The sequence below is a fragment of the Camarhynchus parvulus genome, chromosome 3 (assembly GCF_901933205.1).
Source record: "Camarhynchus parvulus chromosome 3, STF_HiC, whole genome shotgun sequence".
Classification (NCBI taxonomy): domain Eukaryota; kingdom Metazoa; phylum Chordata; class Aves; order Passeriformes; family Thraupidae; genus Camarhynchus; species Camarhynchus parvulus.
The window spans coordinates 29153932-29171012 of NC_044573.1; the positions used below are offsets into that span (position 1 = coordinate 29153932).

A 17081-nucleotide genomic window follows, 5' to 3' on the forward strand; every position below is an offset into this window, starting at 1 on the left:
ATAAAAAGGCTTGAGATGCCATGAAGTACAGGGAAATGAGCAAAACATGGTTAAAAAATTCCTCATAAAAACACGAGATTTAATTTCCAAAACTGTATATTTCAGGAAAATTTACTTGACAAAAAAGAAAACAATTTCTTCACAGATATATCATTTGACATAGTCCTCTGATTTAGAGATTTCAGTAAAGGTTAATTGGAATTGGGGCAAGTCTTGGACTTTTTCACTAAATTTCATGGCATGCCATGCAATCTAATTGTTTTCACTTAGGTGAGTTTTTTTTTTTGTTTTTTTTTAATAAGGCCGATCATTTCATCAATATCCTCACCTATATTTTGTCTGCGTTTGTTTCCTGGATTTGGGATTTCGGTACAATAAATTTTGGAAATTCTTTGACCTTTTCAAAACACATCATTTCATCCCGATCCATCTGCCTTTAGTCTAAATTTCCAAATTGTATGGGTTTTCTTCAGTTGCATTTTATTTGATCCTATCTCCTTTCCAGACTGTTGGAACACTTTCTTTTCTGTTCTCAAGATTTCATTTCCTTTCTTGGGAGGAATTTTTTTTTTCTTTCAAATTAGGCTGGTCCTTTCTTACAGTAGTTCTCTTGTCTTTTATCTTGTTTGATTTTTTCCCCCGATTTTGCAACTTCAGTGAGGTTAATTTAGGTTAACATTTGGTCCTTTTCGCTGCAACTCATTTCATCCTGGTCCATTTGCTTGTCTTCACTAAATTTCCAAATTTCCTAATTTTTATCAATTGCATTTTATTTGATCATATCTCCTTTCCTGAGTGTAATGCTTTCTTTTCTGTTTTGGTCCATATCCTTGCATTTCATGGCATGCCATGTCTTTTTATTGTTTTCCCTTTGGTGACAATTTTTAAATTTTTTAGATTAGTCAGGTAATTTCATTCAATTCTTTTCCTCCTGTCTTTTCTGTCTTCCTCTTTTATTTTTTTCTTCTGATTTGACAATTTCAGTGAGGTTAGTTTTGGCAAGTTTTGGTATTTTTCACAGCCCTTAATTTCATCCTGATCTATTACCCTGTTGACTATTTCCAAATTATTTTTTTTTCAATTGCATTTTATTTCATCATATCTCCTTTTCTGAGTGTTTGTAATTTTTTCTCTTGAAATTAACCTTACTGAAATCCAAGAATCCAGCAATGGAGTCAAATGAAAAGACGGGAGAAGATATCCATGACCTACATGTCTATGAATCATTTTCACCAAAGGGAAAGCAATCAAATTGCATGGGATGCCATGATTTGCAGGTTATGGATTGAGGCTTGCCGAATTGTTCCTCTTTGAAATTGCAACCTTTAATTTATTTTCTGTAAAGGAAGAATTTTCTTTCCATAAAGGAATTTAAATCTTGAAATCAGGTAATGAATTGATGCTCTGGAAAGGAGATATGTTCAAAGGCATTTTGGTTTTTTTAAACCTTTCCCTAATTTTGTCAGAAAAAGTGACTGTTTTCTTAGGCATAGATACCCAGCATTTGAGTATTTTCGCCATGTAACGTGTGGATGGAGCAATGTTGTTTTATTGCAATGGTCCCCTTGACATGCCTCTTCCTGTGTACTGACCCTGATCTCCGGACTTTCAAGTTTTCTCTACCTTAACCCTAAGCATAACCCTAACCCCAAGGAGAACAGTAAAATTTGGTTTATTGGGAGGCTGATATGTCCAGCCTGTGTGTGATGCAGGCTCTCTCCCTTCAGAGGTACACTTATGTTTATGGCAGCTGTGCCAGAGCTGTCTGTTCTGCTGCTGCTGCAGCACGGTCATGCTTTGGCCATTTTCAAAAAACAGAGAAGGACACAGGTCATTGCTCTATCTTCCTCATTCCTTAGCTGGTGTAGGACTTTTCTTATCTGATCTGGTATAAATGAGACTGGTAAGAGAACCAGGCAGTTCTAGTAGCTTTGCTGAGGCCTTTTTCTTTTTTCTGCTCTTCCTTATAAGAAGACTATACCATCTTTGGTAATATAAAGTAGTCTTTGCAGCAGCACTCAGCAAACCTATTTCAGAAAGTAGAAGTCTTTTGGCTTTTGGGGGCAATGCATATGTTAACGGCAATGCTAAATATTGTCCGTTGTTTCAGGGTTGCTTGCATATGTTTGTTTTTACTTTCAAACAATAGGCAATGCCCCAGGGTTACAGTATGTATTCTGAATGGGTCCTCAGAATGAGAAAACATGATTTGTCAAATGAGTTATTCACAAAATACCAAACTGAATGAACTCATTTGAACAGCTCTATTATGCTCCCCTGGTGTGCTATTCTTTAAACAGAAGAACCTTATTAGTGTAACAGTCACTCCAGGCCCAAGATGTTAATGTTTTCTTTGGCTCTAAGTTGGAATGTACATATGTAGGAATCATTTTCATTTTCTAATTATTACAAATGATGTTCTGTTCTTTACAAACAGAACTATTTTCACGGGAAAAAGTTATGCTCAGGAAGAAACCAAGTAAACATTTTTTACTTAAAGTTTCTCTAGAATAACTAAAACTAATTGACCAGGCTCATTGGATTTAATCAAGCCATGACTATAAACTTGGAAAAATACTCAGTAACATATTTCTGCCTGCAAACTGTCTTTTGACTGAAAATAGGTAGTCATTGCTAGATTGCTACACTGCATTTTGGTGTTTTATTAGGCTATAGTATGTTCTTATGTCAATCTATTCAATTTGCTCTATTAAAGAAAAAATGCTAGGTGATAGTTGATGCTATATTATGAGGAGTGCGTGTGTGTGTGTGTGTGTGTGTGTGTGTGTGTGTGTGTGTTGAATCCTACAATCTTTTGTACAAAAAGTTTTCCTTGATCATAGAATCACAGGATATACTGACTTGGAAGGGTCCCATCAGGATTATTGAGAACAACTCCTGGCCCTGCACAGGATAACCCCAAGAGTGACAACATGTGCCTGAGGGCATTGTCCAAATGCTTCTTAAACTCTGTGAGGTTTGAGGCTGTGACTACTTCTCTGGGGAGCCTGTTTCAGTGCCCAAACACACTCTGGGTGAAGAACCTTTTCCTGATATCCAACCTGAACCTCTCCCGATGCTGCATCTGATGCCGCCAGGACGCTGCTGACTCCTGTTCAAGTTACCACAGACCGAGCTGAGGTCCCTTACCACAGACGGAGCTGAGGTCCCGTTCTCCAGCACTGCTCTCTAGCCTCTCATTCCTTACTATATACAGACAGCCAGGTTTGCCCCACGCCAGGTACAGAATCCAGCACCTTCCCTTGTTGAACTTCATCTAGTGGGTGATTGCCCATCTCTCTAATTTGTCAAGGTCTCTCTACAAGGCCTCTCTGCCCTCAAGGGAGTCAATAGCTCATCCCAATTTAGTCTCAGCAGTAAACTTAGTATTCCCTCAAGTCCTGTATCCAAGTCATTTAAGTCTTTAGTATTGGATGGCCAGACATTTTAACAGTGAAGAATCAAACCTTCAAATTTTAGAGAAGTAGATCTCCACTTATTCAGAGTAGTACTGTGCAAGAGTGATATTCCTTCCTAAGCACAGAAAGGGAAATTTGTTCTTCATAATATCTCATGGTTCATCTACATGTCTAGACAGCATTCATGCAGACTTGTAGCTTAGGCATAGACCTACACATACTAGAAGACAATAGCTGTTTTTTTCTAATCAAACTAGTTCCTAAATCATGTGATGTCACTACAGTTGGTTATGAATGTTGCAGAAGGAATGCAATCAACAGCAAATAGCTGTAATATGAAGATTTTTTCATGCACTTTAAGTTTGAGGGAAGATGTCTGTTCTGAACTGATTATATCATTATACCAGTTATATATAATCAGGTTGTGTTTTAAACTGCTGAGCAATTCAAGAAGCAGTCTTGGGCTTATCCACAACAGTGAATATGTGCTCCATCTTCACAGGAAGCTATTTCAGATTTTACTGGGTTGCTAGTATGTGTCTGACACTCAAGGAGTCACTTCTCAAAGGTTTGGTAGATATATTACAAGTAAATGAATAAAAAAAGTGTGTCGTACACTCATTCTTACTCTGACTTGTTTCCATCACCCTGACATGTTTATCTGCATGGCCTCAAAACATGATAGCATATCTAATCAGCTTCAGCATAGTAATTTTTTAAAATTTATTTTATTTTTAATTTTGTGTCATATCTGTCAGATTCTTAATATCAGTCTGTCTCATCTGACCAGAAGTTACACAGCACTATGTGCTCAATGCCAGGACAATTCCTTGGGTAAGAGCAAAATTTTAAGTTTATGAAACTGAAGTACATACTGAGCCCTGGAACTCAGTATTTAATTTTATGTTGGACAGCTCTGGCCAGAAGAAATGTCAGAAGATGAGACTGGACATCAAATTGTTGCATAGAAATTACAAAGCCATGAAGGCAGAAAAAACAGAAAATAACCATGTTAATCTGAAACTCAGATACAGTCACTTTCTGCCTAAAATATTAACTGAGACCTGTGCATTATTACCAGAAAACTTGTTGGGGGTAAAATCCTTTGGTTTTGACTTTGCTTGTTTATGCTATTAAGAACCCTTTATTTATTTTTCATCCTTCTTAAATTTGCATATTTGAAAATGTGTAAAGGATAGGAGCTGTATACAAAGTTATTTCTCTATTTTCCTTATTCTTTTTCTTCACATTAATTTCTAAGAAATAATCAAGAGATGAGTGGCATTTAATCGTATAAGCATCCAGAGCACTAAATTCACAGATTATAGCTCTTTATCCATATGGCATTGCTTTTCAGTCATGCTTTTTGGACCAGCTTATTTAATTCATGAACAAATAGATGTGATAAACAACAGAACGATAGTTTCCAGATGTGCTTCATTTCTGTTTCTTTCCTAACATATGAAGATAAACAGAATATTTGTTCACTTTGGACAATACCTGAAATAGCACTCTGGCATCTAAGATACAGCTTAAGTGAAATTTAGGTACCAAAATTTAGAACTACCCAGGAAAAACAAAACCAAATAAATCCCCCCCCCGCAAAATTTGTTCACTTATTGAATGCAACAAACTGCCATTGCTACGGCACATACAGAAGTACTACTTTATTGGCTGAGCTGCCTATCCACTCCCCATGGAGTATCCAGACATAAAGTGTGCTTCTGCTGAAGTCCTTTGGAGTGTGCTTGCTGCTGTATATCCATGCTTTGCTAGAAATGCCTGGTCAGAAATAAGTAGTGACAGCCAACCTTGGGACATGAAAATAAAGGTCCAAGCATTTTTTTGTAAATTCAGAAAACATTGGTTCTGATTTCCAGTTTCAAGGAGATGCTGAGCTGCAGTCCAGAGCCGTTAATGTTTTATGTAGGTTATCCTAAATGTCCAAGTGTTGAGTACCTAGATTTTTAGAAAAAGTGTCCAAGTGTTCCCTTGGGAATGCTTCAACAATTAAGGCCTATGTAGCCTATGACAGTTTGTACTTAGAGGAAGATCAAGGTCCAGAATGATGTCAGCAGGAAAATAAAATCAGTTTCTGTATAGTTTTGCTGTTTAACCCTATCATTTTTTTTTGTTCTTTAGAGCCAGAATGTATGAAATGCTATTAGAAAAAAAAAAAAAAAAAAAAACTGGGATGTGGGATAAAGGATGCTGTGGAAATGCAGGCCAAACAATAAACAGGAAGGTCCTTCAATCATAAAGTGTAAGTCATCATCTTGTGAGAGAACAAAAGTAATCTGGCCAGAATTAACAAGAACATGAAGAAAAAGGGGAGGAGACTTAATATGGAAGTTAGAAGTAAACGCATAGAAATGGGTCAAGAGTTTAGAGGACTGTAAATTGAGTAGCTCAATGAGCCACAAGATAATTGAGTTCAACGTTTAAGCAATCACCAACTCTTCAACTAGATCATAACGCTAAGTGCCACGTTCAGTTTTTTCTTGAATGCCCCCAGAGATGGTGACTCCATCACCTCCCTGGACATTCCATCCCAATGCCTGAACACCCTTTCAGTGAAGAGATTCTTTCTAGGAAGTCAAATACATTGTCATCCTGTAGCAATGACTGGCAGAGATTGCTATGTTATAAGCTTTCTGTCTGTAAATTTAATCATTCTTGAAGGTATTAAATGTGTCAATAAAACCTATTATTGTCTCAGCTGAGTCTGGCAAAGAAGGGAACCTGCCCCAATCTGATATTTTAAACAGTAATCTCAAAATGTGCAGTATCCTACATCGTAGTAAAATGTATCCACTTGAATATGGGATATTTAAATTCCAAGGAAGGAGATTATGTATCCTTTATTATGATTATGGAGGAAAAACTGTGTATTTCCATGTGTGTTTGGTAATGTGCTGAGCTTAGGCTATGGTTTGCAAATATGAATTTGTGGAAGTCACAGTTGTGCTTCAAATTCTAAACCTGTTGTCCTTCCTGGGAGCTCTGACTGCAGAGCTCTATTAAATCCCATCAGCTTCCTTGCTCCCAATGGTCTGGCCCATCTCTTTGCTGGCAATTACTTTCTCCAATCTTTTCTTCCCAGATGGCAAAAGAGAGTGTTTACTTGTATTTCAGACATTGCAGTTGAGTTGATGATAGCGTCTCATCTTAAATTGCTGGTATGCTTGTGCTGATGTGCCAAATTCTGCTGCTAGAGCAGCCAGAACATGGGCAGACATTCCCTTCTACATTCTCTGCTGTGGGGCATTGACCTTTGACAGCAAACTTTGGGATGGAGGGAAGGGAGAGGGAAGAGGAGAAAGGAGAGGCAGTAAAATCTTAAACCACTGCAGAAGGCAGAAATTTGCTGCATCAGGTTATACTCTACAGTATGTTACCTGAGGTATTGTCACTCATATATTTTTAATGATGATGAGGGCCATATTTCATACCTGGGAAAATGCATGTGCATCAGAGAGGCTCTGAGTATTGCAATAATATGTTTTCCTCCCTGATGCCACCAAGGGTTTTCTGAAAATGAGAAGCTATCAAATTACAAGGGATTTGGCCAACCATGTATTCCAAAATTAAGCATTTCCATCAGACATAGCATTGAGCCAGTTTACTAATGCAGACTACTTTGTCTCTGCACATTGTCTTAATAGAGCCAACTGACATGTTTTTGCCATTGGAGAAGGACAAAGTTTGAAAAGAAAATTCAGAATTTGTCCCAAATATTTCTCTGGGTCAGAGAAAGGCTGAAAGGTTTATTTGTTCTTAGCGCTGCAGGATTTTGCATTAGAATAGAATATTTTCTTTTATTCCATTACTTTTCTTGTCAGATACTTCTTATCATAGACTGTGTTCTCATACAATTTCATCACTAGATTTTAAAAAATATTCTAACACATCTGGTAAGATTTCCTATAACTATCTCTGTTTAATCTTCTCAGTTTGAGAAATTGTTCCATTTGAATATCTATGCTTGGGTTCAATATCTCCTACTTTCAGGAATACTTTGTAAGCTGTTACAACTCTAACCTCAAGTGCAGTTAAAAATATATCTGTACAAAGCTCATGCAAGTTATATGATTGCTCCCCTCTTTGTCTCTGAGTGATTATTTGCTGAATATGCATATTTAACTTCTGCTCATTCAGCAGGACTTCATATCTGATTCGAGTGGGTGCATGCAACTTCATGAATCAGATTTAATAGTTTCAGAGTCTTGAATTGGTTTTCATAGTTGGGTGGTAGCTGAGTCCAACAGCAAATATAGGGGCATTGCATTACAAACAAAACCCCCACTTATTTCCTCTCAAGGTTTAAGCCCATCTGACAAAAAAACACCACACAGCCACTTGCTCACTCCCCTCTGGTGGGACTGGGGAAAGGATCAGAAAAGTAAAAGTAAGAAAACTCATAAAACTATCTATTTTAATGGGTAAAGCAAAACGTGTGTGTGGAAGCAAAGTAGAATAAGGAATTCCTTCACTCCCTATTGACAGCCAGATGTTCAGCCAACTCCAGGAAAGAGGGTTCCTTCACTCCTAAGAGTGACTTAAGAAGACAAATACTGTCACTCCAAATGGCTCTGCTTCGTTCTTGTTCCCCCTAGCTTTTTTTAACTAAACACTATGCCACATGGGGTGGAATATCCCTTTGGTCCATTGGGGTCGGCTGTCCCAGCTGTGTTCCATCACAGCTTCTTGTGCAGCCCCAGATAGTGACTGGTGTGGCAGTGTGAGAAACAGGGGGGAAAAAAGCAACATCTGATACCATATAGCCTGATTAGAGACTCAAAATCCCTGCAGGGTGAGTTCCAGGAATCAGATGCCCTGGATACATAGGAGGATGTTCTGCTAGATATTTTGTGTAACACCAAAAGTGATTTAACAACAAAGAAAGTGAAACATTCAGCGTCCTATTTGAGGTGTGAAGGTTTCAGGATCCCCATGATGAAAGGATGCATTAAGATAAATGCAGGCTTGAAAAATGTAAAATAAAAGAAAAAAATACTAAAAAATAGCAAGAGATGAGAAGTCATTGACAAAGGTTTTAGCCTGTCAGTTTTTGAGTTAGTGGTCTTTGAAACATTATAATAGTATTATATTGAGAATCTAATAAAACATAAGAGAAGTTTTAAAACCTGTAACATGGACCCAAACAAAAAAAAAACCATTTTTAAAATCAGTAGTTTTTTTTTAATTGTAACATATTCACTTTTGTATTGTCCTGAAGCATATGCTTCAGGTCAAAGCATTCCTTGTCTATAATACATTGGAAGATAATTTCAGATCCTTGAAACAGTCTGGAACAATGCAAAGACAAGAAGTTAAAGGACAGCCATATTATTCAAGTTATGTATTCTGTCCTATTTAGTCACCAAATGGGACACTTTCCTCTGCTTTACATCATTCTTAATTAGATTTCTCTATTCTGTTTTATCCTCTCCATCTCCCTCCTTGCTTTTGTCTCCTGTCACAAAGCTGAAGTTCTGTGTTACCGGCTCATCTCTTTTCCATACCTACATGTCTCCAGAAATGCAGGCCAAAACCAACAGATTTATCACAGCCTTAATGACAGGTGGCTGCATGCTGAGTGAATTCTTAAATTCCACAAAACTACTTTTCTTGCCAAAACATGTGGAGTTGCAGCAGTCAACATTTTATTGGGACCGTTATCTCCAGATGAAGAATGACTCTGCTGGAAAAAAATATTTGGTATCAGCTATAGACCTATTTTTAGCCTCTTCTTTGGTGAAACTTCAGAAAATATAATTAGCCATATGTTGAGCGATGTTCTCCATGTCTTAAATTCAATTTTTGCAAACCACATTTAAGCATTACCTCTTCCACAACTTTACACTTAGAATCAGAAGACATGGTAGGGTTTTTTATGAGAATGTGATTCTTCATATTTCTTTGGTTATATATTTGTGCTTATGAAGATTGTAGAACTGGCAGTACTTAAGACTGAAATCTTCCTTTTGTTTACATGGGAAGATTTGTGCGGGCAACGGTACTGGAATCATCCCCTACTTCTGTCACTTATGAACTTCAAGCCTAGCATTGGGACAATGGTGTTCTCAGAGGCAGAAAAGTAGAGCAGGTCAGAAACATTCATTCTCCCCCACAAGTATTTATAGTGAAAACAAAACAAGATTACTTTAATCAAAAACATATACAGAAAATCTTAAGGGTTTGTCAAAAATAAGAGCTTCTAAGTGAAAACATTTTTTCCCCAAATGAAATCTAAACAAACTGTCAAATTTCAAATTGGATTAAAACAAATCAAAAGATTAAATCACATCTGTCTGGCTAAGTATTGGTATGGAATTATAGTCAGGTGCCTCATGATACTACTATGTCCCCCAAATCTGAACTTGTGTTTGGCCTACTTTTCCCATAATACAATTTCAATTTTTCCTTAGGAAGTTTTCTGGGAAATGAAGTTCAGTTTTTTACTGCCCTGAAAAGGCAGTTTGAACTATGTGAATTGGATAAATATCACCTTTCTATTTAAAGAAGAAAAAGAAAACTCTTTTACTAGAAGAATAGTATGGCTGGAGTTTTATTTTTCTAGTCGGTGGAGAAGTGTTCTTTGGTTCCTCTCTGACTACAGGTGGTCTGATTCAAACTTCTCATTCTTTCACAAAGCTTCTTCACAATAGAAGTTTTATTGCAACATCATGGTCCATGTCACGGAACAGAAGTGTACAAAGGGTAGAGTGAAGGGAGAGGAACATTTGGGATAATTTCACACTGCTGAATGGTCTGACAAATACAATGACAATACAATGGTCTGACAATACAAATAGAGCTTCTGCAGCCTCTCTCATTTCTATCCCAGCTGTGCTCAGACTAAACTCTATGTAATTGAAAGTGAAGCCTCTTGGCTATGACAATTTAAAATCCAGTCCCAATGTTCTTGTGTTTCCACATTTTTGTACTGATGGCAAGCTGTTGTCTATCTGCTTGGTCTTACTCTCATTGACTTGTTTGGCCTGCTTTTTTTCAGTTGGCCTCATTGCTACTTGAAATGCAAAACATTTCGATTGCTGATGATCTGTTTCTAGCAATGTTAAAGGAGACATAACACCATTTATTGACAAAATTGAGACCTGTATGTCACCCTTATTTTCAGGTGGCTCTTGGTGAAAGCCTGTTGTCCCTACTGGAGCCATTTTTTTCAAATGACAGTGGCAGTTGCCTTTTGCAGCTCACAGTGCTTAAGAGAGTTTCTGATCCCTTACACAAAGGGTAAATGTATAGATTGTTATGAATGTATAGATTGTATCTGAGGCACCTCGGTTAATGTTAATCCATTGAAATGAGTTTCAAGATTACCACAAATTGTTTCATGGCTGTCTCATGGCTCAATATTGAATGAGTAACATCACACTGTATGAAACAGTGCCATAGAATACAAGGATCTAAATAGTCAGAAGAGCAAAAAGCAATTTGAGGAAAAAGGAGCATGTTTAATCACATTTCATTGAGTATTGAAATCAATGGAATTGCTTTATAGAGCTTTCACAGCACAAATAGCAAGAATGTTGACCATTCAACCAGGTTTTTATCAGTAAAAAATAGTAATCAAGGGTGTTTTTTCCATAGTTAAAGGAATCAACTTATTTAACTGAATGTGGTTTTTTGATCGAGTGTTAGTACAGCTGAGATGGAGGATTTATTTGTTTTTATAGCAGGGTTAGATGAAGTTAGCTACTTCACTTAACCTGTTTCTCAGTAGCTGAAGGCTTTTCCTTATTTTACAGACTATATTTTCCTAATTTTATGGGTAACTTTAATTACAGAAAAAGTCATTGGTTTAATGTAAAATAATTAAAAATAATAAAACTACCTCTGCATAAAAATAAAAAGCTATGTTTATTTTATAGTTGAAGAGTAGATGAGGGTTTTATTTTGTTTGTTTACTATAGACATTCAAAACAACAAAACTTGATTGTTATACTGCAATGTATTTCAAATAATACATTTCTTACAATGCTACTAAATACTTAACAACTATTCTCATAATTCCCAAATAAATTCAATTTGTTATAGTCCTTTTGTGCTCACAGAACAATCTCATTCTCATGACCTGTGAATTTAAGTGTTTATTTATATTCTCTGGTTAAGCATTTGCCAATTTTTAATGATTTAATTTGCCTCTGATTAGCTTACTCTGTAAGACTTCACTTGTAAGAAAAATGATATTTTTAATTCAAAATGCACACTAATATGATATAGATAATCACAGGTCTGGGGGGGAAAAAAGTGAATCCAGCATGGATTTTTTTCTTTCCCTGGTATCCAGATTTACAGCTTAGTAATATTATGAACAAACCTCTGCTTAGAAATTGTTTTAATTTGAAAACTTGAGAGACATAATCCCATACCCTTTCAGAATACATTTACTGCTGAAATTCCATATTTAAGGTTATGTTATTCCTTTATTAGTTCCATTAATGTCTTTGAATAATGGCTTCCCGTGTGGTAATCTAATTGTTGTTTGGAATAATTGGGAAATTGGCCCATTGTCATAGGTAGGAAATTGATAAAAGAAGGATAAAAAATTAGTTCTATGGGCAATGGGAGTCTAACTAGGATTGTTGAGATAATGGAATTGGTTAATTTTTGATTGAAAACCAATGACAACTACACAATGAGTCCTGTTGAGTAGTTGCCATGATATAGGAATATTACTGCCCAGCTCAGTGCCCCCACCAAGACTCTCCACACAGCGCTGTCTCTCACTGCCCATTCTCCCCTCCCCTTCCCAGCTGTGGTGGGATGGAGAGAATTATTTGAGTTAAGAAAGGCAAAGAACACAGGCTGAGATAAAAACAATTTACTGGAAACAGCAATGAGACAAGAAAATGAACAGTAACAGCAACAATTTTAATGATAGGGGGTACAGGAAAAGCAAGAATTCACACGGAAAACCTCCTCCTCCTATTAGACAATATAGGATGGCTCCCTCTGCCATGTTTTCTTGACCCTTCTGAGAAGAGTGTCCCCTTCCCCTGCCCCCAGCAATGACATGAGGTAGTACAGAATAACCTCATGATCCCCTCCCAGCTACTGAAAAAGTTAACCCCAGCCAGAACCAGGGCAGTAGTAGAACTTGCAGAAGATCTAGTACATGGAATATCTAAAACTGAACATGACAGAGAAGAAAAAATGGATTTTGGGAATAAGTTTTTCACTAGAAAAGGGGTGGACTAGTGACCTACTATCTCGTAAGCACTTTTAAGTCTGTTTGAACAAATACTTGGAATTCTATATGTCCTCTGACCCCATTTGGACTTCTTTTGTATCTAGCAGTAGGAGATCATAATCCTGTGAAAATGCTTGACAGTAAATGCTTAATTTTCAGTCCTTCTTACTGGACAACTAAATCTCAGTATTTGTAGAGTCACATTGTGCCCACTTGTTTACTTGCAGTAGAGAGAATGACAGAACTCAGAAATCAACTTGTCCCATGGATCACAAAAATGCCTAAAATTGGCCAGTGGCACAGGGAGTTTTAAATGGTGGGAAATATGCAATGATTTCATTAATTTTTGACATTCTGAATTCTAATTATTTGCATTTTGTGTCTTTTACAGACCATCTGAAAGGAAAGATAATCCAGAGGCAGATACAGAGAGCAGCTCTAGGTAAGAGTGTAACATTTCAGACAGGATACAACAGCAGCAAGCTCTCTCCCAGGGCTGAATCTGCTTGGGAGGCAGGCTGTGTTTTCTATGACAGATTTTTTGCCACAGTATTTCTACAGTAGTCCATGCCACAAAGCACATGTGAACTTTTCCTGAATTTTTACTCAAAAGTCATCTAATTTTATATGTGATGAGAAAAACAATACACAATTCTTACAGATTTGGGAGTTTGGTTTCTGATTAGTCTAATCTGAATTCCCATTAACCAGACACTGATTTGTCCTGAGGCTGAGCTAGTAGCCATGTTGCCACAATCTAACATTCTTTTTAATTTTTCTCATTCCAAGGGGGACTGAAGGCATATACAGTTCATTTCTCTCACATCTAGTTATTGAAATTGAGAAGTTATTCTTGCTGTTTCTGTTGACACAGCTGTAAAGCTAAAATTCTGTTGTTCAGTTGTTCACAAAAGTGGAAAATCATCCAAATTTAGTTTAAGATGCTTTAAGCTGACTTCACTGACTTTGTACTGAAATGGCCTAGGAGTGTTCATAAGAGAATTCCCCTTTGGAGACAGTAAACTTCAGCCAAAATTTGACAGAAAACCTCTGGAGCAATCAGTTTAGATCCCCCCTCATTTAGATTCATAGAAGAATCCCAAATGTACCTTCATGGACCTACTTCACATAAAAGATGGAGTTAACTTGGACCAGATTGCATCTGATATGTGTATTTCTAGGTATACATAACATAGAGAACATTTATCTCTTCATAAGAGAGAGAAAATTTGGGGACTATCTTTTCTTCCAAAAGTCAGGTGAGTAAGTTACTTCAGAATAGCAAAACTGTTTCTGTTGCTAGTTTACCTATGCATCTCAAGCTTTGGTGATAATGTTATTATTTCATACCTTTATCCTTTTTTATTTTGATTTTAAAATCAGCACTAAAAATAATTTTGTCTGTCAACAAAGCCCAGGAATCAAACTCAGTTGATTTTTATCAGGATGAGAAGGAGAAGGGAAGGAATTGCTGATCTCTTCTTCCTGTTATCCAGTGACAGGACACATGTGAAAGGTTCAAAGCTGCATCAGGGGAGGTTCAGATGTGATATTAGGAAAAGATGCTTTACCAAGAAGAGGCTTCCTTGATAGGTGATCAATGTCCCATACCTGACTGTTTAAAACATATTTCAGCACCCTGTTTAATAGTAATATGCTTTCACTTTTGGTCAGCCCTGAAGAGGACTAAATGATTGCTGTGAGTCCTGTCCAACTCCTCCCCTTCCCTGCCCTCCCCTTTCCTCCTCTGAAGTTCAATTTAAAGGTGCTATCTTCAGGATAACATGGAATTATTTCTTTAATTCATTCCAGGTTTGAATACCATCTATTTAGTAATTTTTTTAACGCTCTTACAAGTTATGTCAAGATAAATCATAGCAAGTGCTGTTTATGAGAATTCCTTATTCAATATTTTGAAAAATGAACTAATATATTCTGAATGTGTGTTTCAATCTGAATGATAATATCTGGTCTTGTACACTGACTTTTTTACCACATAGAAAAATTGTGTTTCAAATGCTGTTTTCAATAACTAAGTTGTTTTTTATAACATAGGTAGGTATTATTTTTCATGTCCTAGGGAAATGCCATAGTAGTGACTTTACCAGCTATACATTCACAGTGTGAATATTCTATTAGTATTTCACCTCATAGCAGGCAACCTGTGTGTTTTTGCCTTTTTGTTTTGAGCATTGCTGTCTGCTTATTCTCACTGAGTCTGGAATGCACAAAGTATTTTCCAGTATTTACATTATTATTTGAAATACTGTGGATATTTAAACTTAATATTTATTCTATGAGTTGGGGAGTATTATTTGCCTGCCTGCCTTTCTGGATGAATGTTTTTTCAAAGAGTAACAGGTGCCAAGTCTCCCAGGAACTTCTTGATGATCAGAATGTCATCAAGATATTTTTAAATGAAAACTGTGTGGTCAAACGTCTAATTAAGGGTCTGTTGAAATCCCAACATGGAATAAAACACACCATTGTTTCAACTAGAAACCAAGTTAAGTTAACATCTTCCAGCTGCCTTTTTTTTTCTTCCCATTAACTTAAAGCATTTTATGGTTAAAACTTTTCAAGAAACTATTCTAGTCTGATTTGAAAAAGTGTAGATCTGTTTCCCTTAGGGCTGTGCTTAAGATGTGGATTTCTTATTGAAGGAAAACACCACTACTCAGCCCATTGCTCTTAGCTATCTCTTTTAAAACACCATATGCTGGGAGTTAAAAAAGGACACAAATAGATGGGAGGTATCATCAGAGACAAGGGATCTTCAAAGTTTGTCAGTATACTACCAGAAACATTGAATATTTTATGTAAATTTGCAAGGATTCATCTCAGTGTGCCTTTCATCTTTATTAACTGCAAAAAACTACCTTATTATTCAAATAAATAATTTTAGTTATCTTTATTAAAATCATTCAGAGTAACACGCTTAACTGCATTTTTAGGCAGGATTTAAAGTTTCTTTTGCATGCTTAACGGCACTTCAGGAGTATTTAAAATGAAATAATGTGCACACTGCCTAAGTATTGACAGCAAAAACACTGGGTCACAAACACACTTCAGGGTGGAAAAGATGGGAGAAAAGAATGGAAAGAAAAGCTTTCCCTGGGGTTTGCAGTGTTTTAGAAGAAAAGTTGATGTTTTATTTGATTCTAGTGAAGCATTATCTTATGATGCTTTAAAGTAGTATTTTTGTAAAAGGCAGAGCCTGATGGCAAAACATTTTTGCTTCTGAGGAGGTTTGTTAGAAGCAAATTATTGTCCAACTCTGTTGTCTTTGTAAAGCTACTTGAAATGAAAAAACAAAAAAAGGACGCATGTGGGTCTTTGTAAGGAATTTGCATCCCTTGTACAGATTTCAGTATTAAGGCACAGTTTTATCAATATTTTATTTAAAAACTTCAACCAAACCAAATAAAAAAACACTTGTTTTGCCAGATTTTGTAACTTGAATTTTATAAAGAAGATTCTGTATTTCTCATATTATTCAAAGAGCTGTTCCCCAGTTCTTTTTTAAGCAAAATTCCCTTGAAAAACTGATTCCTCATAAAAAATAAAATGACGAGGTGATTCAGAAACAACAGATATGTTTCAATCCCTGAAAATGCATACCAGCATTTGATTTGGTGTGGCAAATGCCTGCGAGCAAAGATTTTGGCATGTTATTTTTATATTTAGATTTGTAACACATATTTGGTTTTAAGCAAAGATAGGGAAATTCCTGCTTATCTTTCTTCCCTTTACAGCTTTATCTGTACCATCTTTTCCTACATTTTCAAAGCTAGATGCCCGTTCTAAAGATGTTAGTATCAGTCTATGCCCTTTTTCATTCCTTGTTGTGTGTTTCTTTATAACATGTTTCATTCTGCTTCCTCACCTTTCCTTGTCTAGAAGTGAATAAACATGATCAGCACAGAGGACAGACAGTGCTGTATAATGAATGCATCAGGGTACTCCTGCAAGAGTATTCCAGCCAGTCTTACGAAAGGATTTCAAGCAATGATTCCTCCAATGCTTTGATGCCCCCACTACCATATATCCAACATCAAGATGCATGTTGTCTGACAAAATTCTGCATATCAGAAAAGTTACAAAGGGGAACTGCTGCTTCAGATCACAGAATCATTTGAGTTAGAAAGGATATTTAATCCTCCAGCCATGGGGAGGGACATTTTTCACTATATTAGGTTGCTCAAAGTTCCACCCAACTCGTCATTGAAGCATTCCAATGTGGCTCATGCCATTAGAAATGCTGGTCCACCATGGTACCAGAGAGGTACCTGCTCTGGATTTGTGTTCAGGAAGTGTATGGTAGTCCTCTCTGCAACCCTTGCAGCCTCTCCTAGACATATATAACATTAATTAGTCCAATAATTATGACTGTCTTGAATTCATCTGCTATGATCTGTGTGAATGGAAAGCACATAACACTT

General features: G+C 36.6%; 1 protein-coding gene across 1 annotated transcript in view; it reads left to right on the plus strand.

The window, feature by feature from the left end:
* Positions 1-17081, plus strand: part of KIF6 (kinesin family member 6) — a 147084-nt gene that overhangs the window by 107733 nt on the left and 22270 nt on the right. Inside the window, exon 16 of the mRNA XM_030945763.1 lies at positions 13031-13081. Coding sequence (XP_030801623.1) covers positions 13031-13081 — 51 coding nt within the window. The remainder of the gene's footprint in view (positions 1-13030; positions 13082-17081) is intronic.